This window comes from Brienomyrus brachyistius, chromosome 1 (assembly GCF_023856365.1).
Source record: "Brienomyrus brachyistius isolate T26 chromosome 1, BBRACH_0.4, whole genome shotgun sequence".
NCBI classification, from domain to species: Eukaryota; Metazoa; Chordata; class Actinopteri; order Osteoglossiformes; family Mormyridae; genus Brienomyrus; species Brienomyrus brachyistius.
Genome location: NC_064533.1, coordinates 46,261,593 through 46,288,269, shown reverse-complemented (window position 1 = coordinate 46,288,269; position 26,677 = coordinate 46,261,593). Strand labels below are relative to the sequence as shown.

At 47.6% G+C, this 26,677-nt stretch overlaps 1 protein-coding gene across 9 annotated transcripts in view; it reads right to left on the bottom strand.

Annotated features, from left to right (window-relative positions):
- Positions 1-26,677, bottom strand: part of dgkh (diacylglycerol kinase, eta) — a 59,870-nt gene that overhangs the window by 22,287 nt on the left and 10,906 nt on the right. For 6 of the 9 annotated variants that reach the window (XM_049005923.1, XM_049005918.1, XM_049005924.1 and 3 more), the window contains 9 exons: positions 18,857-18,967; positions 18,380-18,535; positions 16,078-16,158; positions 9,229-9,333; positions 8,087-8,219; positions 3,819-3,925; positions 3,538-3,663; positions 2,945-3,047; positions 488-650 (listed from right to left, as the gene is read on the bottom strand). In XM_049005923.1, coding sequence (XP_048861880.1) covers positions 488-650; positions 2,945-3,047; positions 3,538-3,663; positions 3,819-3,925; positions 8,087-8,219; positions 9,229-9,333; positions 16,078-16,158; positions 18,380-18,535; positions 18,857-18,967 — 1,085 coding nt within the window. Of the gene's footprint in view, positions 1-487; positions 651-2,944; positions 3,048-3,537; positions 3,664-3,818; positions 3,926-8,086; positions 8,220-9,228; positions 9,334-16,077; positions 16,159-18,379; positions 18,536-18,856; positions 18,968-26,677 lie in introns of those variants that run through there. The other 3 variants (XM_049005919.1, XM_049005920.1, XM_049005925.1) reach the window with 2 other exon arrangements.

The following is a 26,677-nucleotide window of genomic DNA, read 5'->3' as shown; positions in this document are numbered from 1 at the left end:
CGTAAGGGTTAATGCACAACAAGACGTACATTATACGTTTTTAAACACACAGCTGCGGAGGCAAAGAACCACCGACGTGTTTAAAAATGTATAAAGCACCGCGTGGAGTGAATTTACCCATGTATACCTCGATTAGAGGTAGAACTACTTTCTCTCACCAATGATTAAACATTTCAGTTGATTTACCATTAATTTTAAATTGTGTTCTATGTCTGGAACTTTAAGTCACATTAATTAGAACTAAATATTATAATAGCCTATTATAAGGGACCACTGTGATTCACCTGGCTGGCACTACATGTGCGTATATAGAACATTAATCAACACGCTTCTGACCAATTAGATTTGCAAATTCAACAGCGTCACGGTTCTGAACATAAATAAGACTTTATTTGTTTTAAACCGGAGGATTGGTGGGGCAGGTAGTGAAAGTGTCAGAATTCAGCCCAACACCACAGCCGCACTGAAACGGCTAGTTTCTGCTTACCCTAGGTGAGGGCCGCCATTGACCAGGTCAAAGACCTGAGCGGGGTTGAGGAGCTGTTTGAAACGCCGCAGGAACTTGACCCCCTGGTTGTCGCCGCTCTTGGAGTTCACAAAGACCAGCAGTGGGCTGGCACAGGAAGGAGGACAGGTGGCCTTCCAGAAGCCTGCGGGAAATTTAAATTCTTAGCAAATAACGAAAATAAAAAAGGCAGTCATTCCCCACACTGGTGGCCAGATGAGTGACATCAGGCCCGAATTTCCAAGAAGTGTCTCCCTCCAAGCAGCCTTTAATTTAAGGGATTAATGAGTGGAAATGTCACGGATCACATTTACAGCGCCAGGTGCTGTACAGGATAATTTGAAACACATGCGAGCGTAATGTGTAACAGAGCAGAGCTGTAAAGAACAGAGAGCATTTAGGGCAGGGCTGAACGTGCACTTTATTGATGGCTGTTTTGCTAAGCTCAGCCCGCTTCAGGCGACGGCAGCTCGTGAGCGATACGAGACGTTTCGGTAATTTAATAGCTCCTTCAGACACTCATAATTAATGGGAGACATGTTAATGAGGCTTTTGTGCAGCCGGGTTCTCAACATGAGAACCTATTCAACGCAAAATACGCCATTAATGTGCTGCATTGTGGCCAAAAAAAGGCAGAGAAATAGAGGGAGGAATAAAACAGCAAAGTACGACGAACACATCCATGACGAATTAACATGGGACATTATTGCTAATTAATCAACGTTCTCCCCTCTGAAAGACAAATCTTTTTACGGTGCCTAAGAAAGGTGGTGATTATTTCATAAATTTAAAGTATTAAACCAACCAATGGACATAAAATGAAAAGGAAATAAAAGTCTTCATAAGCTCACACACATGGGTCTGTAACTATGTATGATTTTCATTCAGAAATATGAGCTTTTCCTGCATGAATGTGCCAAACACACCTTTGTCTCTGTATGTCAGTCTTTATAGGCAAATGACTGATATTTCTCAGGGTATTAAAGAGCATGTTTTGTAGGGAGGGGGCAGCATTTTTTTTTGGGGGGTGGTATCAGACCTCAGCTAGCAGGCAGACATTTGTCACCAAGTCCTGGCATATGCTGCAGAACTACCGGCAACCAATCAGGATGCGCTGTTGACCCCGGGGGGGGGGAGATGGGGGTGATTCCACATACATGATTGCTGATAATAAGGAGCGAGCCTGCGGGAGGAGTATCCATCGGCAAACAGCCCTCCCCCCCACCACCCACCTCCATTACCGATCGTAATCTTTTCTGCTTATTCACCAGCTTATTTTCCTCACACGTATAACACCACAAAACTTCGGTATTGGTGTCGATATCCTAATCAACTTCAGACGCTATCGATATTAAGCCTATTTTTCTTGCTCGTTTGTTTCTTTTCCTCCTAACTCGTCCGGTACATCCCTCTCTAATTAAAGTCCAGCCGCTCTCCCGCGGGCTTTCGGATGAGCGGCTGACAGAAAGACGGCAACATCGAGGGAGGCGGGGTGGGCCACGGTGCTATTGTTAGTCCTCAGTGGCCGCCTGGAACGTGTAAACCTTTGCCTAAAATAGCACTCTTATCCGACTGTCAATAAACACCCCCGTGCCACGAGCTATTACTGGAACACAGCGGCACAAACGCCGTACGGAGCCAACAGCACATAATAAGATCCATGTGCAGATTAATATCTGTGGAGGGGCGGGGGGTGTTTCACCATCAATGCTGCGACAGATGTTATTTTTACGAGCTCTGAGAACACACGTACAGACAGTTCTTCACCTTTTGCTGAAAAGCTTCACTGTAAAGCAGAGACCTTTGGGATTCAACCCCACAACCTTCGACTGTAATTAAGACACAAGAAGATTCGGAGAAATGCAAGCCCTCCCACAGATCGCGACCCCTCACAAACGTGGGTCCGAGAGTACGGCTGGGTGTCATTAGCAAATGCTACAGAGGCAGAGGGATAAACGGCAGATCCCAGGCTTCGTTCCAAAATTTATAAGGGGGGGTAGGGGGGCATAACAATTTATAAGAATATAAATGCAAAGGTCTATTTAACAGAACAGCAACACTTCATTGATTCCCTGTGGGGAAACTGTCTTTTGGCCTACCTTCCTCATCCTGAGACCCATACATAGGTGAGAGCAAGCTGGGGGAGGGGGTCAAAGCAAAGGGTCAGCTAGCGCACAGCACCCCAGGAGCAGCAGCGGTCTGCCAGGCATGAGATTCGAACCCATGACCTTCCAATCATAGCCACATTAAATACTAGGGGGTATTTCCCCCCGGTTCCTACATCCCTGTCTGTGTGACTCAAAGGAGAGGAAGATGCGAATGGAATTCCTGTGCTTGTATTTGTGCAAATGGCAAATAAAACATTTCACTTTCATTTCATGTAAGTGACGATATACTTCAGCAATGCAGTTTTATTTAAGGGCCAGCAGGGGGGCTTACCGTCCGAATCGATGCTGTTGAGGGCTGTGGGTGGGATGATGGACACCTTGCACTGGCCCAGTGGACATTTGCGGGGGTACAGGTCCATGCAGGCTGTATGCACCTGTCCGGGCAGATGGTGGTTAGCCAGTTAAATGGGGCGCTTAACCTGAATGGGCCTCGTCATGGGCAGGTACCTAAATGCTTAGCACCATCTCAGCATCTATATTTATCACATGGCAAGAACTAGGGTCAGTCAAAAAATTCTCATACAAAAGGCAGGAATCAGATAAATATAGATATACAAATATATATTAATTGATAAATAAATTGATGAATAAATGCATAAATAAACAAATGAATAAATAGACAGAAATATCAATATATCTAATAAACCTGAAATGTTAAAAGACGCTACATGACTAATAAAAAAATTAAATAAAACACACATCATTATTAACACTACAAGGTGTCCATCAAATATAGGTGTGTAAAAACAACTGAATCCATAAGGCAATTTAGGCAATTTGAACAATAATATATATTCAGTGTAATAAGATGTCAGCCGTGAAAGTGAAGTCGGGGGATGGGCGGTCACATGACAGGGGCCTCACCATAGCCTTGCACCAGAGGCATCGCCAGTCCTGCAGCCGAAGCACGCTCCCGCACGTCTTATCGCACACGGCGCATTTGGCGCTGACGGGCAGGTTCCCCTCCAGCCACTGGTGCGGCATAGCGATCTGCGGACCGCATGGACACTCGGCATGAGAGAGGTCAGGGGCCCCGCAGGGGGGGTCGGGACATCACAGCATGAATGGATGCACACACACACAAACATGGCATGAGAGAGGCCACAGGGGCCTCCGGACAGCACAATGCGGGTGCCTTCACTCACTCCATCCTCGTCCTCGATGATGTCCTTCCCGATGGAGGCCAACGTCGTCCATTTGCAGTTGTTTGTCGCCCTAACGGCACAGCGCTTGTGGGCTTTAAACTTGCAGACTTTGACAAGAAAAAAAAAATTAGAGGCTTGAGTCCACAATGTGTCCTGTATTGATGTAGTAAAGCATTAAAGCACCCAGGGCAGAAAGGGGCATGGCTAGTCATTCTGCGCCCACAGAAAAAACATTTCACAAAGCAGGGAGGGCCCACAGTACAATTTGGGGCCCCTGAATCTGTCAGGCTGTCCATGTCCCTCCTGTACAAGCTAAACCGTAGCTCTTATACTATAGGAAAGTTTTAACCTTCTCATCCCATTGCATCAAGTTAATCAGACAGGGAAGCAAACAAAATTCATTCCTTTGTCACTCTTTTTGCCAGGTGCCTTTTTCTTTTAGGACAGGCAGTGATCATTTCCCTGCATTACCCTGGAACAGGTGCGTGACACGAACCAGCACACAGCACTGCATTACCCTGGAACAGGTGCGTGACACGAACCAGCACACAGCACTGCATTACCCTGGAACAGGTGCGTGACACCAACCAGCACACAGCACTGCATTACCCTGGAACAGGTGCGTGACACCAACCAGCACACAGCACTGCATTACCCTGGAACAGGTGCGTGACACCAACCAGCACACAGCACTGCATTACCCTGGAACAGGTGCGTGACACCAACCAGCACACAGCACTGCATTACCCTGGAACAGGTAACAACCCTCAAATACAACGGAGAAGCATTAATGTCAGATAAAGCTAGGCAAAGCGGATGTCGTGAGTGTCACTGCAGCAAGTAGCAGAAGGAGGACACGGAGACTAGCATCCAGGAAACTCAGAATAATATATATATAAAAAAATGGGAAAATGACAGGCTTTTTGGCTTAAAAGCTCCGAAGGGTTGGTTCCGATCTGGCGCAGAGGAGTCAGATGCTCCTGACACTTGGCATGTGTTTTATAAAACGTGGACATCAGAGAGAAGCGGAGCGCATAGAGTACGTAATCAAAGGGCTAATGTAAAGTTATATCAGCCCATAAAAGGAGAAGGAGTGTGTCTGGACATGCAAACAGAGAGGACACAGGCCCCGCTAGGATAATTTACGGAGGAAATAAATGAACTGGCTCCTTCTAATGTTTCTTTGCCAGTCTGAATTGCTCGCTGCCGCTGTCTTATTCATGGGTCTGAAGCGACATAAAGGCAGGATGAAGTATGTGTGTGTGTGTGTTTTAATTTCTGATTTAAATACAGCCACCTCCACCCCCCATCCACCACACCCATCGTTGATGGGGGGGGGCAATTTCATAACCGAGGGACTAGCCTTTTGGCTGGATCTCAGTCAGCGAATGGACATGGAATGAGATTAAAACCGTTAAGAATGTTGCCTGGAGTGTGTGTCAGAGAGGACCACCCTCAGCAGCACAGGTGCCCCCCCCCCCCAAACAAGCCATCTAAATGCCCTCCAGGCTGCTAGTTAAACGTGCTGCCAGCCTCCAATTCACCACTGCGGGTGGCCACATTTTACATGGAAAAAAAATGGACTTAGACTCATTGCTTCGCCAGCGCTGGTCAAATCCTAACGTAGCACAGCCTAAACCCTTAATACCGGCTCCGCAGACTGCAGACATCCAAAATTCAGACGGATTAGAAGGATTTGCAGTAACACCGTTAATTAGCACACCACAAACGAGCAGCAGGGAAGCGATAGGTCTGACTGAGCACACCCCCACCCAGAATCACAGCGTGTTTGTACCTGTGGGGGGGGCAAAGAGTACACAGCTTCCAGGCTCCGGGGAACACAGCCAGGTCTGAGCCAGGTCTCCCGCCGAGCACACAGGAACACCCTGAACTGAGCCGCACCGCATACAGTGCCATGCATAAGGAACAGACTGGCTCTGTTAAAAGGTGGCATTCCCAAACTCGCCACCTCTTTGAAGCCAACTGCAGTCATAGGCCGCCAGACATTTTCACTAATTCCACATCACACCCATGTCCGGAAAAGGCACACGCCCTAAACCCCACACCATTAGCAGAATTTTATTATGTTACACGAAATGACAATTATGACATCCGGCTAATGGGCTGAACCAGTTCAGGAAACTCAAGCCAAATTGGACATTGAGAAACATCCAATCCGCCTCCTCCGCTCCACCGCAAATTCAACATCAATTTTTATCGATCTGCGCCCACAAGACCTCGAAGAGAAGATGAGCAGGTAGGAATCGCTCCCTCCTGGTGATATCTCGATTCCCTTCCCCCGAGTACAAGGAGCAGCCTCCACCTGATCAGCCTTATTCTCCATGAGAAGCAAACCACTTCGTATCTCATCACCCCCGGGTGCAGTTTCCACAGCTTCACAAGTAGAGCCTTCCGATAACGACGCAAAGCTTGTTGGTTCAAATCCTAGGGAGTCCACATAAACTGGAAACTTCTATTCAAGCGTAAGCTGCTTCAGACAAAAGCTTCAGAGTAATTAATGTACAGGGTCTGCCTAATTTACACAGCTATCTGCACAATACATTTGATCGTCACAATTTAATTATCTACTTGTTCATCATTTACTACCTCGATTCTGTCTTTATTCTGTTCACTGGTTTTTGTACTTTTGTCTTATCATTGTATGTTTAATTGCACATTTGCATCTTGCCACCACCTACACCAAAACAAATTATTCGTACTTTTCCTCCTTAATGAATAAAGATTTTCATTCGGATTCTTTGTTTTGCTACCGAGATGCCCAGCATCTCGTCAGCATTCCCATTTCGTAAAAAAGACAGCCTGCGTTTTTTTTCCAAAGATCGTTTGCGAAACGTCGGCTTGCAAAATTACACCGAGGTTGACTCAAACCACGCTGTTATTGGCTTCAGTTCAGCGTGAGGAGATTCACACAGTCATGTGATGGACAGACCTGAGATGGCTGACAGCCCACAAACGGATGGAGCGCTGCTCGCCTCGGAGCTCTCCAGTGGTTTAGCAAAAGCGGCGTGACCGCTGCTATATTTACTTCCTGCTAATCATAGCTCTCACGCCTTGACGGGCACCATCTGCAATGCATTTTGCTAATTAGCGCCATATTGCCACATGATTTTTAGCCATCAGTATGCATAATGTGTGCACACACATAACACTGTGGGTATTATGTTTGGGACAGGAATAGCTGATCCCTGTACTGCAGAAAGGCAAAGTTGGTCTTCCTATCTAAATGGGGACCGTCCATTCATTGCTATGGGAAAAACCCTAATCCCAATCACGACTCCCTTAACCCCCACCCAGCCCTAACCATAACCATAAGTAACCAACCAAAATACAAGACTTTTGGCACTTTGACTTTTATGATTGCATTCACAGATTTTTATAAAACTGAGGTTATCCAAATGGGACCTCAAAAGATGTCTCCAAAAGCAGGGACATTTCAGGTCTTAGCGCACTTTGGGGACAATTTGGTCCTCAAGTGTGATCTATGCAAATCCCCCCCCCACACACACACCTGTATTCATATCTTTGTGGGGACCGTCCATGTCCATTCATTTCTTTGGGGAGAACTGTAATCCCAACAATGACGACCTTGTCTTCCCAGCCATCACCTTAACCATGGCATTTTCAGTTTTCTGATTGAAGTTACAAATCTTTCTAAAATCGAATTTCCCCTTGTGGGGACCGAAAAAATAGTCCCCACAATGTTAAAATGACAGGTTTTTATCACATTCTATCACACTGAGAGGAGAATCTGACTGACGATGTATAAAGATTCTTAAACATTTGGTTTATATATTATAGTAGCTGCCCACAGAGGGGTGTCAGGCATTAATATCTCAAATTAAATAAAAAAATGACAAGCCTAAAATTCACTGCAACCCCTGGCAGCTGTAAGTCATGGACACCTATTCTATTAAAATATGACTCTTTCTGAGTGGGGTGGTGCCACAGGGACACAGGTCCCAGCTGATTGGCCCCCGGAGTGCCCGCTCCCCTGCCACTCAGCGATTCAAAACATATGATTGGCTGATGATATGGTCGGCCCCTCTGTATGAATTATGGCCCTTCTTATGCCCCTCACCTTAAAAAAATTCTAGAATCACCCCTGCCTGTAGCAGAGGGGGAAGGGGATCCGAGGTGCACCCCAGGAAATAATAGGAAAATGGTTACGATGTCTTGTTAAATGACAGTGGGGGCTACAGATGGACACGGGAGGATCCGGACGGACGACGGAAAGGGCGCCCACCTACCTTCACAGGAGAGGCCATGCGAGGTGACCCCCGACAGGCTGTCCCGGCAGACGTTGCAGAAGGTGGGGCGGGCGTGGGAGCAGGCATACCAGTTGTGCATCCCTGAGAAATGTTCCACATTAAACTGTGCCGTCTAGCAAAGGAGAAGTTAGACAAATTGGCGGCGCCAGGATAAAACTCCAAGCCCTACAAACAGCAAGTCAAACAGATGCTGAAACATCCATCCAGAAGCATCTGCCGCATCCCTCCCCGTCCGACGTGCAAGGGATGCGTCAGATACCCCCCCCCGGGCGCAGACCACACCGTACGATCCCCAGGACACGGCCTCGGGAAGCATCCACCCGGGCCTGAGACTCCGCCCACTCTGTGGCACGGCCAGACTCTACGGGGAAGCAATTTCACTGACGGCACACAAACGCCGGGGCTCCAAGGGCCCGATTCCCCCTGTACGTCAGGGAGGCCGTGCCAACCTCGGCCGGGATCCTAGGGTGTGGTTTCTCCGCTCGGGGAGAGAGAATCTTAGAACATCTTGTATTTAAGTCAAAACAGAGCATAAGTAACCGCTATATTCAGCGGCTAAAGGTCTTTAACTACCATCATTATCCAGCTAGCTGTCAGATAAATGTACACTTCCCTCATGCTGACTTTTGATTCAATCCAATTTACTGACACCAGATCAGACACAACAAAACTCGATTCAACCCCCGTCCCCCCACCCCCAGTAGAAGCCAGCAATTAAGGAGCTCTGCAACTGAACACAGACCCCCCCCCCCTCCCCCATACCCCCACAGTCATAACAAGCAATCCCCCTCCTGCAGTAGCCTGTTACCAGAGACTCTGCACAGGGGGGGGAAAAACGGCACAGCAGAAAGAATGCAGGTCTGTCATGCACGCTCTTTTTAAGGTCCCCATGCAACGAGACAGATTCTTACATAACATGCTCGGGGGGGGGGGGTGAGGCGTATTCCCAATGCGACCGTGAAACTGCCGTCGGAGAGGGAGGATCTGGCGACAGGCAGGGAACGCGAGGGGCTCACTGACTCTATTATCAGCGTTCTGTATTATTAGTGGCATCTACCCGAATCGACCCCCCCAATCTGAACGGGCAGCATGCAGCAACTGGCGAGGCAGGCGACTCTTACCTCATAATGTTCCCTGGACTGGACGGATTTTAGGGAGCTGATCCAGTCCTCCATCTCTTTCCTGTTCTCTGCGCAGAGGATGAGCCGTCGGAATGGAGTGATCACCTGAAGCAGGGAGATCCGTGAGAGACAAGCTCCGCCTGCCCTTCCCGCCAACCACTGAGCGGCTGGGAAAGAGTGTCCCCCGTTTAAGACACGAGCCAGGACACCCCTGCCTACGTCGATGCCCCCCCCCACTAGACTCCTCCTCCGTCGTAAGCTCAGCTTGAGTGAGATCCAGCCTGAAAACTGCAGGAGGTGTTTCTTAAGACAGCCGCCGCCACCCTCACCCCACCTCTGAGGACGCAGCCCTCTCTAGTGCCTGTGCACTCTTAATACCCTCATTATTTATTGATCGCGCTCTACATCCCGTCCTGGCACTGGGAATGCGCCATCTACGAGACCGCACCCAGTTTGGGAGACTGGGAGATACCCCTGTTCACCAACGCCACCCCCCACTCCAGGACCCCTTTTGGTACGTTCCATAATAAACTGCACCGTTCACAAAAAAAAAAAAAAAAAAAGGAAATTAAGCTGCTCATTTGCTTATTTCTACTGAGCTACCAACATGTGGCTTAAGGTCGGTCCAGATGAGCTGATCCATGCTCTGATGGCATCTGGGGAACGCGACAAAGGCGCATTTATATCGCCGCGTTGACATTTCACTGCCCTTCACAATTATTAGTTACGCACACAATCCCTCCGCCCTTGGAAGACAACCGCGAGCGGTGAGATGCCGTCACATGACCACCACGCATCTGGGTGACCGGGACTAATCAGCACAGAGTTCTGCAGCCGATTTAACAGGACCACATGTCGCCCCAGATATCCAATGACGGCAAGGGTGTCGGCAAGCTTGGGTAAGTTATCGCGCTTTCACCACGGTCTATATCAACAATGCTGGGGACGGACACCGGGTTCGAATCCAAGGCTCAGCACAGTGATGTCACCCTTGATTAGTGAAGAAAATTAGGCTGTTGAGATATCTCCATAGGTGTCGTGCAAAGATATTTTTTTTTTGGTGGGGGGGGTGTGGTCTGTGCATCACATTACAAAGTTTTTTCTGCCACCATGAGTATCGAACAAATCTTGCTTCAAAGCCTCTATTTAAACACCTGCAAACCATGCAGGCAACTTATAAGAGTGGCTGACTACAACTTCTCCACCATCGTCTGTGGAAATACCAGGCTCACTGCTGAAAATGACCGTCGTTCCCAATTATCACACAAAAGCTTCACACAGCCCAAGAAAGACCGGAAAAATGTATGTAATCAGGCCTGCTTCTAGTCACGTGTGCGATTACCTGGAAAGGGTCCCCCGCGTAATGCTCGAAATAACTCGAAATAACGCTTCGGATAAAAGGCTCACTCTCCAGCAACAGAACTTCGGATTAGCGTCGTCTCTTATTAAAGCATCTGCCTTGCAACCGTTAAAGCAAAAGCACTCGGAAATCGCGAATCAATTTTTATCTACAGCTGGCTGCAATGTCTCCGGTAATCACATTAGCATCGAACAGCGCCCAACATCGCCCGGCATAACTCAAGCTTTCCGGCCTCTCACACTAAAAGGTTTCTTTGGAAAGACTGCATACTGCCTATAACTTTTTTTTTGCCATTACAAGCTTCATTATAACAACATTGATTGAGGGACAAGTTGTATACAGGGAGCAGCAATGAATGCTAATATATAAAGTTAAAGTGATAAGCTTTTAAAGACAGTCTGATAGGCAGTTGTCTACATCAGCGTGTACCAGATGGACGAAGAGGCAAAAACTGTAAAATCTAAGACTTTCACTGGAGAAGATTTTTCAGCCAAATAAAAAGAGAGTAAAGCATTACGGTTAATACCCTGAGTGAGATTATAAAATGGTCAACACAGTTTCACTACTGTGATGATGTTCAATTCAAAAACAAATGTTACCAAATGACAAAAGGAGCACCTGGGTGGGCACACAGTTTCATCGTAACATACATGTGCCCTTTTCTCCTCCCCTCAGCACATTCCCTCCCTCCCCCTCCTTCGGCTCGCAGCGAGGAGCCCAGCGGCCTGGCGTCGTGACTGCTGGTTGCGTAACGGAGCTCCCATCTTTCGGGACAGGTCTGATAAAAGGGACCGAGCCCCAGGGGACGGTTCTCCGACGTGTCTCTATGAGCAACAAGGAGCAATTAAGTCTCTGCTTCACATTTCGCTCAAAAGAAGATTAACGCCCTTATATGGGCTTCCTGCGTTTCCAGGTGGGTGTTTAAATATATAAACAAAATATATAACAAACACAGACACTCAAACACATATGCAGGATTGTTTCTCATTTGGATGCTAGTCAAATGTCACTTGGATGTGAAAGGTCCAGTATTCCAGCACAGGCCCCAGACTGGACATTTTTTATATTTTATGTATGTATGCATGTATGTATGTATGTATGTATGTATGTATGTATGTATGTATGTATGTATGCATGCATGTATGTATGTATGTATGTATGTATGTATGTATGTATGCATGTATGTATGTATGTATGTATGTATGTATGTATGTATGTATGTACGCAGGAATGGAATCCCGATATCATTCTGGCCGGTGATAACAGAATCAGGTTCATTTATCACCAAGCACTTTCACATACAAGAACTTCACTCTGGGGTGCCATGTAAAACAATGAAGGACCATCAAGATAATACATTTCATACATAAATCAAATGAAATAAAATAAAACAAAGACGGCCACGTTCAGTAGGCGGGGGCTGAATTCTGGAGGCTTGGGCGGAGGAGCCTTGGGCGGAGGAGCCTTGGGCGGAGGAGCCTTTAGAGCAAGCTGGTGCAGCCGGTACACCCCCCCCCCCCCCCGCCCCGCTAGAGGAGTAGCCCAGTGACAGGCCTGTCTGGGAATTCAGCCCCCCCCTGGGGTTTCCAGCAGCTGCGTTGACTGCAGCATGGAGCGTGTCCTGCCAGCTGCCCCCTTACTCACGAAAGCCCCATTTTACTCACTTACTCTACATCTAATCGCGGTGATGGAACGACCGGCACATTAAAACAGCCACTGGAAAGAGTGACTCAGCCCCCAACCAAAGCAGCACGTCCGATCCAAGCACAGCACAGCGCCCTCCTCTGGACACCCCCTCCGCAATGGTGCCACAAGTCCTCAAACAGACACAGATGCGCATGTAATAGGACGTCCGAGCGTCGCGTTGGAATGGACACGCCGGCAGCATATCTGGGTGCAGGATGGGAGGGAAGGAAGCAGAAAAAGCATCCATGCGATAGAGGAGGGGCTGCATTTCACATGCTGCTTGTTGCTAACTTCTAACAGCCCCCGTTGGAAATTCATCAGAAGCCCTCGATTAGTAGTCTAACCAATCAGGAAGCAGCTACTATTATGCAAACAATTATCCCATGTATTAAAGCCCCCTCTGTAATCTGAAACGACTCCTTCCCCAGAATGTCTGTACCCCCCGACACCCACCCCACCCCAGACTGTGTACGGCAAGAACACGGATTCTCCAAAAACCCCTCCCCCCAGCAGCAATGGACGCTCACTCACCGTCACCCGATCCCACATCCGCCAGCCTGTTCCCGGGCAAATAATAGGCGCCCCCCCCCCCCCCCCCCCCCCCGTCTCCCTAGGATCACACAGCCCGCCGTCGCTCCCGATCATCCACTGGCACGATCACACTCACGCAGTTGTCAAGGAATTTATACCGAGCGGGGGGGGTTCGGTTAAACAAACCACCCTCGCCGCATGTTTTAAAGAGACAATTATCGCCAGACTGGTGCAGTGCAGTCACGGGGGGGCTTCTACATTTAGGGAGACACCCCCTATTTGATTCGCTCCTCTGCCTCAATAAGACCAGTAGGTTCAGAAATAAAAACAATCAAGGCAAGGACAAGCTTGCAGACTTCTCACCTCCACAGCCCCCACTGCACCCCCATTCACCCCAGTCCTCCCCCCAGGTCACCTCTGGGAGCTGCTGCTGTCGGCAGCGACTCTTTGTCCAGGATGACATCAGCGCTGAGGATTCCCTTTTGTTTTTCCGGAGGGCTCTGTCCCAGCCATCAGCCGCTGTAGCTGGGCCATAAGGAATCGAAAAACAGCGACGCAAAAATAAGAGCTGACAGGTGGCTGCCGCGTGGGCACAGGGGCGTGACCCGACCGCCGCCGGGGGCAAGCCTTTGTTATCCTGTGGTTATTATCTGATTGGTACCAAATGAGTTAGAAACTGTGACAGATCGAGGAAAAGCAACATGGCACACAGATTCCATAACTAACAGGACTCAAATTCTTCAAAAGACATTTTTTATCAGTTATATCGCTGGTAACCAGACATCCAGAAGAGGATGCCGGTACATCGCAGTGTATATACCGACAGACAGGAGCATCTCAGGGGCTGTTTTAGGGGGGCTTTTCCCTCCCTAAAATGTCCTTTTACTCCCCCCAAATATGCATACACTAATTAGCTGAAATAGTTTGTTCTGGTTCATTTTAAAATCTAAAAACATTTTAAAATTATAAAACTAGCTTAGCTCCCTTTTTGATGAATCTCTAGCGATGCTCCCACACACAGACACCATTATTTTACCAGAAGCACGTTTTCTGATGGTCAGAGAAGCTGCAGCTTATGGTAACGATGGAAGATTCCAGAAAGAAGCAGAAAACCAAAAGCCTCTGCTGAAGGTTTGCGGGGGGGGGGGGGGGGGGGGGGGGAGAGATCCACACACACACACACACACACACACACACACACACACACACGGCCCTGTGCAATTCCAGAAGTTACATTCCAGAACGTGCTCCCCCAAGGTCCAAAAGGAAAGCTGCTATATATAGCCCATCACCCCCCCCCCCCAGCCCCCCACATCCGTAGCTTTTTACAGCAGGGCCTGGGGATCGCGCTGTGATATTCAGCGGGACATGCCTACGCGTGCTGCTTATCCCCCATGTAGGTCTCAGTCCCGGGGACTGGCACACGCCCCCCCCCCCGCCATCGGGGCGGTGCCATGGCAACTGTCACGACATCTCAGCTCACGACAACTGTGCCACAGCTCATGAGAGTGAGACAATGGAGTCGGGCAAAGCAACAACATCACTAAAACCCATGAGGGACAGACAGTCCGTGCTGCTATCTCACAGACACAGAAATTCAACAGCTTATAAACTACATGATACATTACTATATTATACTAGGGTTGCACAATATCATATTGCCATATAGTCACAATTTTATTGCACATGCTCCATACTCTACAGGGCTATAAATCGTGGACTTAAACATCTGTCCGAACGCGTTAATTAACGCACTACTAATCTGTTTGCCAAATTCTGGGTGTAAGTAAATGTATAGTACAGAAAAGCCAGTGTCCGGAAAAATCTGAAGGCCGAGTGATTATCCACCATATCGTAATGTGATATCAAGCAGCGCTACACTATACTATATTATACTATGCTATACCATACCATACCATACTGCTGCAAGTCTCTGGCTTGCCTTTAACAGGCTTACACTGATATGTATGAAAATAATATGCACTGACAACAGGTAGCTATTACTATACTATACTATACTATACTATACTATACTATACTATCCAGCTGCGTGTCTCTGGCTTGCTATTAATGGTCTCATGCCAACATGTATGAAAATAACATGCAGTGACAACAGGTTATATGACATTATACCACTGTACAAAGCTACTGTATACTACACCACACCACACCATACTGCACCACACCACACCATACTGCACCACACCACACCACACCATACTACACCACACCACACCATACTACACCACACCACACCATACTGCACCACACCACCCCATACTGCACCACACCACACCATACTGCACCACACCACACCATACTGCACCACACCACACCATACTACACCACACCACACCATACTGCACCACACCACACAGTACTATGCCTTATGATGCGACACCATGGTATCCTGTTCCATAACACTGCGTGTCTCAGGCTCATCGTTAACACGCTTACACCACCACAGCCGTGCTTTACGCTCTCCTGCTCACACATTGGTGCCCGGCAGCCTGTTCAGACTCTGTAGCACCACGGAGTGCCCAGCAAAGAGGTTTAACACTGCAGTCTAATGACAGAGTCATTGGCACGGCGTGCTATTTATACATCTGCGCAGATGGGGAATCTGAAGTGTACATTCAGCGCGGGAGAGTGCTCTGTAATTACTGTAACTGTTAGGCTTTCCTAAGTGTCTCCGATGGCCCTCAGTTGAGGACGGTGCGACCGTCTTCCCCCCGACGCCTCTGTGCCAGTCATATCCGGGTAATGGAGTTGGGGGGGGGATTATGAAGAAGGGAAACCCTCAGGCGGGACTGCCGATGTGAGTCACAAAGCGAAGCGGAGCCAGTCAAGGGCGTTTTGGCACGTCTGCAGGCTGCCACATGACACGCGCGTCAAGGTCACCTCGTATTCTTTAGAAATCTGCTCACTTTGAGTTCATATCATTATGTTTTTTTTTTTCTTGCTAAGGGATAAAACCGGGGGGGGGGGGGGGGGGGGTGGTCGCTAAGGCTGGAAAATTTTCTTTAACCCCCCCCCCCCCCAGATAAACCTACACTGATTAGTTAAAATAACGTGCTCTCATTCAATTTCATTATAATCAGACCCCGCTATTAAAGGCTGCCCCTTTAACTCTGTGAGTCTAATATACATCACTTTGGAGTGTGTTTCCATTCCCGACATGGGGCGGGGGGTCTGCAGTCCCGTGCAGGCTGTTAGCGGTGACTCACGCACGCCTCATTAATATGGCACAATTAACAGGACGGGCCACTTACCGTGAAGCTGTTGTTGACATTCTTGGTGCTCGATTCCGCCACGCTGGCGTCAGACAGATCCACTTCGTCGAAAATGAGGGACTGTGGAACGGGATGGGGGGGGTGGGGGTGGGGGGGGAGAGAGAGGACAGAGGTTCGTGGTAAAGAGCGGCGATCGCAGATGCAAGCACAGCGTGGCCGCTGCCAACCTGCGTCAAACACATGCCGAGGAAGGAATCTGCCAAGGAAAACCTTCTCCGGAGATTCTCTGCGTCTTACATTATCAGGGATGCGCATAACTGGCACACAAGTATGCATTTGCTGCCTGAAGTGATTCGCATGGCAATTTCTTGTCATAACAATGTTCATTTCATGTACATTTCTGCTGTTATGGCAAGAAATCACTATGAATTGTAACCTCTTTACTGCATATTTCATTTGCGGTATAAAGGTTAAAATGCGGGTAATTCCTTGTCGCAACAGCGCAAATGCACATAAAAACAGGTACGCAATTGCCATGCATAGTGAATGCGTACTTGCGTACCAGTTACATGCATCCCTGTGCAGTATCACAAAGGCATAACAAATTTTCATTATCTTAAGATATACACAGACATGCAATAGGCTCTTCCCCTCAGACTGGACAAATGCCCCAAATGCGAGCGCATGCGTTCTGCATGGCGCACCTTCCCCAAGCGGCGGCTCACCATGGATGCCATGCTGATGATTCCCACCCCATCCCGCCTCCCCAAGGCCCTGGTGCTCTGCGTGGCTGCGAGAGCAGGACACTGGGCTCTGAGCTGAAATGTACCACTGTCACAGCTGGATCTAAATGGCCGTTTGCCTGAAAGACCTCAAACTGCAACCCTAATTTGAAAAACCAACATAAAAATGCATTTTTGCATTTAAGCTCTGACACTATCATTGACATTTTAAAGATCCTTATTACAATGAAGTTGTGCTATTGAACCTTCTCAGAATTCAGGGTTTTAAGCCATTTCTCAATTGAACGAACTGATTTATGAATATGCTGAACCTTGGATCTTTTCCTGCAGCATTTCTCACATCTATATCCATATGGGGAGCAGTGCATTTTGGGTAATCAAATCACATCTGGTGCATTTAAAAGGAGGTAGCGGCAGTGGTGTGTGTGTGGGGGGGGGTGACTATATTGGGTTATTACTTGAATCGGTCAAAGGGGCAGGGGGCGGGGTAGTCACCTTTTCTAGAGCCTGTGGAGGAGATCCCCTGCCAGAAAAGACTGATTTGTCCCCCTAGGCATGACGTCACACACAGACTCTGTGGTCCAGGCAGATCCATGGCTCCCTCTCAATATTACTAATAAGATGTGGAAACTGGGCCTCAGCCTGAAGCAGGGGCAACTTTCATCAGAAAACTCACAGCTTTTTACAGAAAAAAATTGCTAATCTTGAATGCAGGACTTGGGGCCAGTTCTAAAACCCCATAATAGCAGGAAAGCAAGACTCTTTCATCCTACACAGTGCTAAAAGTGTCCTGGAAATCTGAGTCAACTGTACAGTAAAAATCCGCAGCGTAAATGTGGAAGAAGGATTTTTTTTTTGTACCACCTACGCTGCACCCTGAAGAATCTTCAGCAGATTCTTCAGCAAAAGATCTCTCTCTTTTTTTGAGAAACGCTGAAGACATCATTGATGGAGAAGGACCCCGGAGTCTCACACAAATGGGCATTTCGTCTTGCGGGGACCAGTGAGTTGAGGTACCACGTCTTAAAATGAGACAAGAGAATTGCAACCCAGTGGGCAAAAGCGCAAAGAAGGGGAAGGTTTGAAGGGAAGGAAAAGTGGTGGAATGTTGGGGAATTCATATGACATGCAGCGATCACATGACACGCAGAGCCCGCCGCTCTATCCACACCTGAAGAGCGCTACGCAGGGAGGACGAGGCCGTGGAATGAAGCCCCTCCCCTTGGAGATGTAATGGCAAAAGGGAGTGTTCCTTCCCGCCCCTCCCCTCCCACAACAGGCCCCCTTTATTCAGGAGGGAGACATATGCTGGCAGTACTGAGGCACAAACGTACGGACGGACGTACGGACGGACGCGGGACAGGACACTCGTGATCGGCATCGCCGGGGTCTGTTTGACAGCAGGGAGGGGGAGCCATTCTCCATCATGGCGAATGAGAAGCAATGCAGAGAACTGGCGTCCCCCAGGGGGTGGGGGCAGGGGGAGAGAGGGCGATGCCAGCCGTGGACTTGAAGCGACGTGGTGAGGATAAGCAGATGCCCCCCCAGAAGCTTGACGGCGGGAGTCCGCCACTGCCGGTACGGCCGCTGCTGCTGACCCGGCCTGTTACCAAACCTTCCTCTGATCCACCGGCGCCCAGAGAGGGGGGGGCACGGCGGGGCCCGGTCCAGCACATGGAGAGTGCCCTCCAGAAAACCCTGCTCCGGGACGCCCGGTGCGCTCTCTCCTGCCAACGGGCCAGCACACCACCCCCCTGCGACAGTGCAAGCACATGGGGGGGCGTTAGGGCCGGCGCAGTACTCAGGGCTCATCACTAGATGGCAGTGTCCGAAGAAGCCGTCCCCCCTCCCTTTACTGGACTCTCCATGGGAGCAGAGGCTGGTCTTCACAGAAACCGTGACGCTAAAATTCCATCTTGGGGCTCTGTATCGGGCGGAACAAGTTCTACGGGCCAGCCAGGCTCATTGACATCATCGACGGCGGCGGCAGTGCCCCCGAGCAACCAAAATTCCCCAGCTGCCTCTACCTGGCCCCGCCCTCAGCTCCACCCACCCCCACACCCAGACTGGCTTACCTTGGCATCCTTGGCATAGTACAGCGTCCTCCCCCGTAGCTTAAAGTATCGCTTCTTCCACCGCTGGAAGGAGCTGGTCTGTTTTAGCAGTAGCCCTTCCTTTATGCTTGTCTGCAAGGAAGACAGAATGCGGCGTAATTACCACGGTAACAGTAACCGGGTCACCAAGCAGGCAGGTGATGCAGTGGCCTATAAGAGCCGTCCTGCCACACAAATCTGCCACCTGTACTCAGGTGGACATTCGGCGTACAGTATTTATTAAATTTATCGTTTCAGTTTGCACATTATTTATTAGTACGGTGCCATGTCCTGTGCACTTCTTGCGGCACTATTGTCACCTCTGACTGGGTTTCGTTTCATCGCTTCATCGCTGCTGATGTCGGACTTTGCGCAGTTTTTTTTCCTCGCTCGTGTTGACCAAGTGCCAAGCGATGTGCGCGATAAAGTGATTAATGCAGGGATTTGATGTGATTTAGACATTATCATTCTGCTGCGAATCCCTGCAACTGCATGTGGGATCCCCCCCCCCCCCAAAAGGCGAGGGTGAGATTATATGTGGGGGGGGGGGGTGTAGCTTATGTGTTAAAACACTGTGGTTGTAGTTAGGTCACAGGTTCAAGTCCCATGGCTGGAAGAACAAGCCAAGCCCTAAACCCCCAGTTGCTCCAGGCACTACCTGACTCTGATTTCTCCAAAGAAAAATAAATAAAAACACATGTTGATTTTGGATAAAAGCATCTGCTGAACAAATGAAATGATGAGGCTCATGAAAGACTGCAGCTCAACCCAGATTCAAGACACACAGATGTGCCATCAACGTTTTCTCCATCTGTCGACTGACCACTGTCAAGCACTACAGACGCTCCAGCTAATACGAAATGACGAGACAACCAATCAGAAACATGCAATTTGCCGGGTGAACGTCGAGGCTCCCTCCAATGACATCTCACCATGAGTGTGACAGATGTGCTGCATCTGAACCCCATTTCGGTGATGAACAGTAACACACATCAGTCGCTATAGATAATTTAAAGATGACAAAATCAGGATATTCTATTTACACAACCCTCGACATATTAAATGTGCAGATATTTGCAGGTATAATGAACAGTGAACAGGGCTGGACCCAAAATTCATGATTGTTGACTTTTACACAAGAACATACATAACAGTCAAACCATGCAATAAAATGTTATGTTAATGTTATGGTCTCAGGAGTGACAAAATAGATGATAGAATATTTTTATATTTGTAATCAGTATCTATGTTTTCTGTTGCTAGTATGCAAGTCACAGCTAGATTTTCCTAGCGAGCTGCTAAAACACGTTAAAACGCGTCAGCCGTGGGCACATCGCATTCCCCACTCCTCAACGCTGCCCCCCCCCACCACGTTTATCTACAGGAAGCTCTGCCAAGATCAACTGCGTCCCAACGACAATTTCACGCTCGGAAGAAGGGAGAGAAGGTAAATGGTGAGGCGAGAGAGGAAGTCCATTACCGCGAATCGCACACACAGCTGCCACAAACAGCCATTTCAAAGTCGCCCATTTTCCCAACTGAGAATCCCCAATGAGGATGGGGCACAAACAGAGACAATGAAACCAGGGGGACGGGGGGGTGGACGGGAAATTTGGATTCAGTCATCGCGCTAATATCGGTCCCAGGCCACTGAATCATTGTTGAAACACATATACATACCGTACACACGTCACACACACGATCATGTGAAAACACCCACAAGAAGACAGTCAACGCCTTCTGATCAAACACAGGGGCTGCGACGATCCAATTACATGGAATCGTTAAAGAACTCCTGGGCTCAAGGACATGTGGATGGTAGCTTGACTCACTTCGTTGATACAAATAAGCGGCTCTCCATTTGCCGAGTTGCCCTAACTAAACAAAAGAACCCGACAAAATGTAAGCCAGACTGTCCAGTAGGACCGAACACAAACCTGGAGCTAAAACGGGCCAGGAGGCTCTGACGATAAACAAGAAACAGGAGCGCATTTTCCTTCCATCCCATTCATCTACAAATATAGCATGAACATGGAAGCGCTGCTTAGAACAACAGGAACACAGAGGCCCTATAGCTGGCCTATTTTTAGCAGAGGAAATATGCGCTCTGGAGGCAGAACTGCAAACAGAAAGGCAGGCTTCGATCTAACATCCTGCCACACAGCTGTGTCAACTTAAACAGTGGCTGCAGCTCTCTCCAGGCCTGTTTTCTCATTCTAATGCTGCTCCTCAGGCAACCGCGACTCAAACACACACTTTTCCAGCTGGTCGTTAATACAACGTCAGGGCTCTAATTACAAGGTGACATGTAGCGCTGAGAACAAGCCGAGATGTGAACTGGAAAGCCTCTCCGTGCACATTTTTCACAAGTCTCAGAGGATGCTACAATAAGGCACGTGACTTTTCTTATATCTTGTACGATATTTCACACCAACACCTGACGGAAGATCGGCAGTAGATCCTCCATGGGTTTGCCACGGGTCTATTTACCGATAAGTGGTTGGTTTCAAACTCTATTGGGAAAACATTATCCGGGAGACACAATAGCTTATGGCTAGGCTAACAGACTGAGCACTGCTCCGGGTAACCCATGGACAGCTACAAAAATTGTTATTTGGGCAGTTTAAGCACCCATTTCCTTGGAAGATGCACCGATTGTAATTTTCTTGTCAGATTTCCGTATTTTTTTGCGAACGTGACTGATACCAATTTTTGCTTATTACGATAGTTAACAGCATTACGCAAACAAAAATCAACTTTTCTTCAATGCTAATTTTCACAATAAAAGAAACTGTTAAACAATTTCCCCCAAACTGCACTAAGTTACAGGAACTTCTCTCACTTAAACAAATCTCAAAATAAAAGTGCTCTGTGACTGGAAAGAGGTACAAATAACAATTATCTGAAAATGAGCTGCTGTGCACCCAACTTTATCTGACATATTTTACTTTACCAAACAAGAGCCGGTGCAACAGATTTAAATAACAAAACAAATGTCTGTTGAAACACATTTCCCAGCATGTTTAAATTCACCAGATAGCATAACACTGACCTTCTTCTAAAACAAAAAAATCCACAAGTTGCAAACCTCCAAATAAACCTGAAGTGTACAATACATACCATGTTATGCACATACAATTCTTACATCACTAGTAAACTAGATTAAGATCAGGTTTTTTCATACCTTCATACTGTACGGACATTATACTGCAGGAGGTAAAAGTTTAAAACTGTTTTTACTGTCATAGAAAAATTTTTTAGCTAAGTTTGCGATTTTAGTGATTATTCCTTTTCAGGGTTTAATAATCAGTTTAAAGTTTACCTCCTATGTTTTACCACGTGTTCGTGGTTCTTCCCTCATAGTTTACTTTGGTTTTACATGTATTACAAATTGCAGTATTTGTGTCGTCTTCACTCAGTGAAGTATTTCTACACTAATGATATATTAGCGTGCGGCTGTGACGCTATTGCCTGCATACGTGTGTATGACCTGTGGTGTGTATAATGGATCAGTTCGATATCGGACATAAATGAGACTGACCGGCCGGTCTACGGTCCAGGCCGAGGACGCAGGAAATCAAACGATTCTGGTCCCTGGCCAACAGATGTATCTCTAATTTCCTTCAATTTGCGTGACAAAGTTTGTGTCTCACTTTAACCAAATTTAACACCACCAAGGTCATCGATATGAAAGCACGATGCCAGCTCGCCTGGTATTTCCGTAACACCACAGAAATTTTATATATCTTGGTGACAAAATTAGCCAAGTGGGAGGAAATGTGTGTTCCTGATATAACACTGCGGTTGAAACACATCAGACCTAAAGTAGCTAAGCGACTCAGCAAATTATTGGTAAGATTTCACAATGCGGGGTTAGCGCTGCTTTTGGAGATACCGTCAAAATACTGCAAACCGCAGAATCATGTCTGGACAGTATGACGGTATGAAAAATTAGATACCGGCCAAGCCCAGTACAACGTAATGTCAATGTAATCGCAGCCAAAACTCCACGTGCATCCCGTTCGGGCACTAAACCAGGTTATTAAATGGGGGGGAGGGGTAGTGTAGGGTGCTTAGACATGAGGAGATGTCACGACTGCGGCCCACCTTTCCGCGGCCGGTTACCATGGCAAAGCTGCCGGCTCCTTATGGAGCGCGCCTCAGCTGGGGATGCCGTGGTGGAAAGGGCGTTTTGCTTGATGTTCCGCTTCTACACTCTGACCTCCTCACTTCCTTGCTATTTTACTTTTTTTTCTCTTTGGTTCCCCGTCTGTTGCCAAGTGGGACAAGAAGCGGTCTATTAATAGATTTTTTTGCCCCTTAAATTGCAAGATGAGGAACAGCTCTCTTTAAGACATTTGTTAAAACCACTGCCCACACACACACACACACACACTATGCTTACTGTCTCAAACACAGAGAGACACTCAAAAGCAGCTGGATGCACGGGTAACTGACACACACCCACTGACACACACTCTCTAATCCCAACATGACGACCTTAACCCCTACCCAGCCCTAACCTTAAGCATAAGTAACCATGTCTTTTGACATTTTTCATTTTTTGATTACAGGTACAGATCAAAAAATTGAGTTTCCCTCATGAGGATTGAAAAAAAGGTCCCCACAACATTAAAATAACAGTTTTCTTTATCACATTTGTAATATATATATCTCTCACACACACACACGTGCGGGATTGGATAACAGCAGGGCCCCAGAGAGTGTAAAGCAGCTTCTTACAAAAGCAAGGGGGGGCACTCGTCCTGTCCCTGAGGATATCCAGAGCCCCCTCAACCACGCACAGCTCCGGATATGACCGCACCACCCCCCAGCCGTTTCTCATCCAAATTCTGTCAGACCCCCAGAATGCACTGCTCACTTCACTCTGACTCAACTCTGAACGGGTCAAAAAAACAGCTAAAAATGCGAAATGCGTAATAGATTTACTTCTAACGCCACTAATTAAACAGAAGACACTAAGCGCTGCTTTTCAATGCCTTACCAAAAGTCCCCTCAGAAAGGCACTACCATTACCAGGCCAAATCACCAACAAATAACAGTAATACGATTTGAACAGTCGAGACATCGTACATTAGGTTGGCAAACACTTTACATTTTGTCGTCCAGCCTTCGTCCTCCAGGGAAGCTCTCCATTCTCCCCTCTTCCACCTTGTAAGAGGATCAGCTCGAAGCACAGACAGGAAGCCCACTGCTTCATGCCCACCTTCAACCAAATCAGGACGGAGACATTTGCTACCGTCGGTCATGCTACAGGCGTCTTCAAAAGACGGTGTCTGTGATAGTGGCGGGAGAGCAGTGGGCATTTCCCACAGTAAAAGGTGGGATGATTTCACACAGAAGGGGAACGGTGTCCATCTCCAACGTAGCTCTGCCTAAATGGGCCCTTTTGCGCGTAAACTGTAGACATTTCAGTACAGCTGAACTACTCCAGTCTGTCATCATTCCTGACTCTCACGGTCACAGTTGTTTGTTTTTCCTGCTCTGAAAATAAGTACAGGTACCACGGGTTACGGTGGGGCTACGTTCCGATAAACTTATCGTGAGGCAAAAATTCATTTTAATACAACACAACCTAACAAACATCATATCCTAGCCTATAGCCTACCTTAAACATGCTTATAATACTTACAGTTGGGCAAAATCAATAACACAAGGCCTGTTTTAGAATAAAATGTTGAATATCCCATGCAATTTGTTGAACAATGTACTGAAAGTGCATCGTTAAATCGAAATATTGTAACACAGACCATCATAACTTGTGTTCATATGGGTTCAAAAATAAACATTGAATGCAAAATTTTGCACAACGTCTACTTGCTTTCAAAAAATACTATTAAAAGAAAGTTTTTAAATGCTATAGCAAAGCAGCAAAATATTTAACCATGAAAAACAACGATGACTCTCTCACTCTTTAAATTCCACCAAAGACATGTTGGTTCGACTCACTGTAGAAAATACCTGCTCGGCTTGACGCCAGTCGACAACTGAGAACAGCGGCGGCGAACGAAACAGGAGCCACGCGGAGGAAGGAGTTTTCTCTACGGTAGATAGGCCACACCCCCCGTAAGGTGGCCTCAGGCACCACAAGACGAGCCCCTACATGGAATCCCTGGAGGTCGTAGCCAGCCAAGTAACACCTGGCACCGTGACCCGCAGGCAGACGCCAAGAGAATGGGCTACACTTGGAAACACCTGGAGAGACTGGCGAGGGAATGAGACGCCCTGGCAACTTATGCCCTGCGATGGGCACTAGGCCTAATTAAGTAAGTTTAATTCTTATGGCTTACATGGTGCCCCTATAAACACATCAATCAAGCTTGGTCCATCTGCTGGGACCCTGTCCGTGCAGGTCTCTCTCGCCGGTGATGTTAGGGAAGTTCTACTTTGGGAATGTGTCCCAATCGAGGTTCAGATCCAGACTGCGAAGACGGCAATGCTACGCCTTAGAAGGGAGCAGAACTCTTTTGACTGTCTGGGGGACTCTCGCAGTGAGGGATTACGTGGAGACGTGTGCGGTTAGCCGAGCTCTGCTCCTCCTCTGGCATATTCTCCAATCAGGCGGCTTTTAACGGAGAAGCGTTACGTCAGGATGCCCTCATGACAATGCCAGAGAAGTACCTGTTACACAGTCGTCAGTCTGACACCTAAATGGTAAAGTGTGTGGGGGGGGGGGGTTAAACAGCATCTCTTAAAACTAAGGAATTGAATCACGGTAAATGTGCTTTGACGATTCTAATTCCCGAATTCTTGGGGTCAGACTACGGTCCTTTGTGGATTGACGGACAGACAAAACAAGCATACAGGATTCGGCTACACTCCTTAGACAAAAACCAGCAGACGCTAGAGAGAATACAACGTACGCCTTTCTCTCAGAGAACTGACGGCTACACAGGGAGCTAATTTGATACAGGCATATCTGCCGGACGGTCTGAAATTAACCCACACGGAAGAGCATTTCTTAGGTTATTCATAGAAAGAGTAGCGTAGGGCTTTTTTTCCAACTAGAACTGTGTACAAATTTAACTGAAGGACAAAAGCAACAGTAGAAATTAAAAAGACATGCATATATAAAAGTCCCCCAGAACCAGAAGCAGCAGAGTTTCAGCTTTGTTATATACGCCATCTTTAGCACTGCATAGTACAGTCCTTCGGAGCAAAAGCGATCTCGATAAACGAAGCAATCCTATCGGAGGAAGCAGAACTACTTCGCATTAACACAAAGATAGGGAAATGAGTTCACACTTAAAACCCACTGCACTTAAGAGATATCACTTCCACGGAAAGTTTACCACATGGCTGCAACCGGCTGAATGATTATATACCTTGTCAGCAGTTCGTACGCAATTTTCCCATCTCCGAGGACACGGAGTCTTTGTTTCGGGGGATAGCAGAGAATAAGGTGGTAATTATCTTTGTCAGCAGGGTTTAGGGCAAAGGCGGAAGGGGTGACATGAGTTTTAACTGACAGATAATCAGTAGTGTGTGTGTGGGGGGGGGTCCATTTAAAACACTGCTGTTTGTTAATTAATTTTTTATTGACGGGGACAGTGCACAATGATATAAATGAGGTTCATCAGTTGCCCCTGGGCAGGATTTAACAAAGGAGAGAGATTAACAGGAAATGTTAGTCCTACATTTAGACGAATGCTTGTCTGGCATTCGCTGGGAGAGCACCAATCAGCTTCGGGGGGCATAAGAGAATCACCTGCCCATCAGCTGTGCACCAATGAGGAGGAAGATGAGGATGGGATGGATCTTATTCTTAATGTCCTTACATTA